The sequence below is a fragment of the Theobroma umbraticum genome, unplaced genomic scaffold (genome assembly GCF_002168275.2).
Source record: "Theobroma umbraticum cultivar Fairchild unplaced genomic scaffold, ASM216827v3 scaffold_30.0, whole genome shotgun sequence".
NCBI classification, from domain to species: Eukaryota; Viridiplantae; Streptophyta; class Magnoliopsida; order Malvales; family Malvaceae; genus Theobroma; species Theobroma umbraticum.
In genome coordinates this window covers 5,951,384-5,954,056 of record NW_018397254.1, presented here as the reverse complement: position 1 = coordinate 5,954,056, position 2,673 = coordinate 5,951,384, and the positions used below count along the sequence as shown (strand labels likewise).

The 2,673-nt window shown below is 38.2% G+C and overlaps 1 protein-coding gene across 1 annotated transcript in view; it reads right to left on the bottom strand.

Moving 5' to 3' along the window:
• Positions 1–1,933: 1,933 nt before the first annotated feature.
• Positions 1,934–2,673, bottom strand: part of BOB1 (HSP20-like chaperones superfamily protein) — a 3,995-nt gene continuing 3,255 nt past the window's right edge. The window contains 2 exon segments of the mRNA XM_021442435.1: positions 1,934–2,209; positions 2,353–2,436. Coding sequence (XP_021298110.1) covers positions 2,171–2,209; positions 2,353–2,436 — 123 coding nt within the window. The 3' untranslated portion in view covers positions 1,934–2,170.

Sequence of the window (2,673 nt, the reverse complement as noted above, 5' to 3'; positions counted from 1 at the left end):
AAGAAAGAAATACAAAATTCATGGAAAAGGACACATTCTTCTAATTTGTAAAACTGCAGCAGAAGAATATGGAATATTTTTAGTCCATCAATGGGTGAGTCACTAAAAGGTTTACCTTGCAAACTGTATTGACAATAATTGTTTCAGGGAAGGATGTAGGTGCAAAATGGACGTGACGAAAGACTGAGGGACCATTACAGATGTTGCTGCAGAATTGAGATCACCTTGGCGTTGGCTGGTAAAAGAAGGGTAAGGCAGATTCTGGAAAGAGCTAGGAAACAAAACAAAAGAAGAGAAAGAAAAAACAAACAATAAATAGTCTCTATCAGGGGAAGTGTAGCTAAAAAGACCTGCCCCGGAATCGGACAAGTTTGGTGGTGGGTGCCTCAGGACCCGACTAACTTTTTAGGGAAAAGGGCGTTGGAGGTGCGGCCGTGGCTTTTCTGGGCACGTGTTGTTGAGTGGTTGCAGCTTCCACTATTTGGGAAGTGAAAGAGGTGAGGGTTTTGTCACTTGCAGATTTTGTCGACTTCGGGCCTTCTCATTATTGGATTTTTGATGAAATCCCACCCAGGGGAGACAAGTCTTAGTGATGAGGGACTAAATAATTCATGTCAAGCCAACGTCTCAGGTTCTTGATTTTTAAGCAGATGAATTCAGCAGCAAGGATAAGTTTAGCTCCACACAGACGCAGTTGATTGTTTAATTAACAAGCTATTATATATAATAAACTCAATGCTGTTTGATTAAAATAAATTCAATGTCTAACTTCACATATGCTTCTTTATTATTTTTAGTAAACCCCAACCATTTAAATCAATGACCTCAAAATGAATTATTTTTTGTAAAACTCCTCAATTAGTATTTAATAATTTTACAAATATTTTCTCAATAATTTTATCAATAGCCTCTTATTGCTTTCGAATAGTATATAATTAATTAACATTTTTAATAACCTAAATTTCCTAAATAAATAAGCATTATTTGTAAGACTTATCTACGATTAATTAGTAATTGAACCTGTAGAGTAGTAGTAATTCTTAAAGCTGTTGGTTGGTGGATACATTCCTTTGTTGGCGATGAGCCGCAAGTGACGGAGAAAATTGAACACGGCAGACGAGTGTGTCCACCACAAAATTTCAACCAACAAGGCAAAGTTGCATTCGTCTTAGGTTATCTGTGGTCCAGCGGTGCAAGCAGAAATAACCCTAGCTTTACGGACCACCGATTTCCAGAGAAAGAAGGAAGAGGCTTTCTGTAATAAAAGGTCAAACAGTTTATCCATTCTTCAGTCGACAGCGTTAATGAACAAAACTTTCTGTCATTGGAGGGAATTTTTATTTTTTTGCATCGGAATAAACTGGTCCTCAGTAATAAGGAGCGGATGACGCACCAGACAACAATCAATTTCAGAACAAATTAAAGGTAAAGCTCAAACAGAACGGATTGACATCACTCACCACTGTAGCTCTCGCTGTCATGGATTGACATCAGGCCACCTTCACCTTACCACTAATGACTAACCCAAGCCAATGCCTAAAGATGTATCCAGGGCACCCAATGCCTCAAATACAACATAGTAAAAGCGTGTGGAGAGAGTTGATTTCCCAATCAAAGGCATATAAATTCTAGCATCTAGCAACAAAATATACACATGTACATTTGTAGGCATGTATCTATAACTCAATTTGACCCTCAGGCCTCACTCCGCCTCAGCCAATTTTACAAAGTGCTCCTCCGACTAGGGGGACAACTACTTTGCAGCAACCAAGGGCTTCCCATCAATATAATATTGTACTACGTCCCAGAAAAGGACAATCAGTATTACCACTTAGGTCAAGGTGCTTGTTAAGCTCCTAGGGCAGGAGTTGTAGTTCCCAACTGGTTTTTTACCATGCTCAAGGCAAAATTATCTTCGAGATAGAAAGGAGCATTGAAAATTTTAAGAGAGCAATTAAAAGCTTAAATTTACTCTAAATTCAAGTCTAAAAAAACGCTGATGTCACAAAATTTTATAATTACCCCTGTGAACAAAGTTCAAACCGTTCCTCGTTCATTTCTATTTCTGCTGCCCCACCAAAAATAAAGGATCCACGCATAAGGTTCATTGGGAAAACACAATAAAACTCCTACATATATGACTGGAGATAGATGTGGAGTGTGCCCCTATTCACATGAGCTTTGCCCTTGAAAAGTCCATCTCAGGATGCTGCAAAAAATCAAGTTAAAGCAGATTTCATCAGCTAAAGCTTCATAAAGGGAGTAATAAAGTAGGAACAAGGAGAGGACAGCAATATGTATATGTGGTGGGTATGCAGTTATGCGCATCAAGTTCCTGAAGGGAGTAGTTACCTCAGACATAAATTTCTTTAGAATTTCCTGCTTCTGAAGCTCATCACTGGTTGGAAGGCCCATGGCCTTCTGTCTCTGGTCAAACTGCATGGGAGCAGAAGTTTATAAGTACAATTAAAATGAATCAAAGTTTACAAAAGAAAAAGGCTATAACCTAAATGTATAAGACCAATACTTATGAGACAAGCAAAATCTCTTCCAGAACCATAAGTACAACCACAACTGGAATTATAAAAAAAAAAAAAAGATTAGGTAATTTGACATGATCTGAGATGAGGGCGCTTGTGGTAGATAGAAATTACCCAGATGCAAAATAAAATG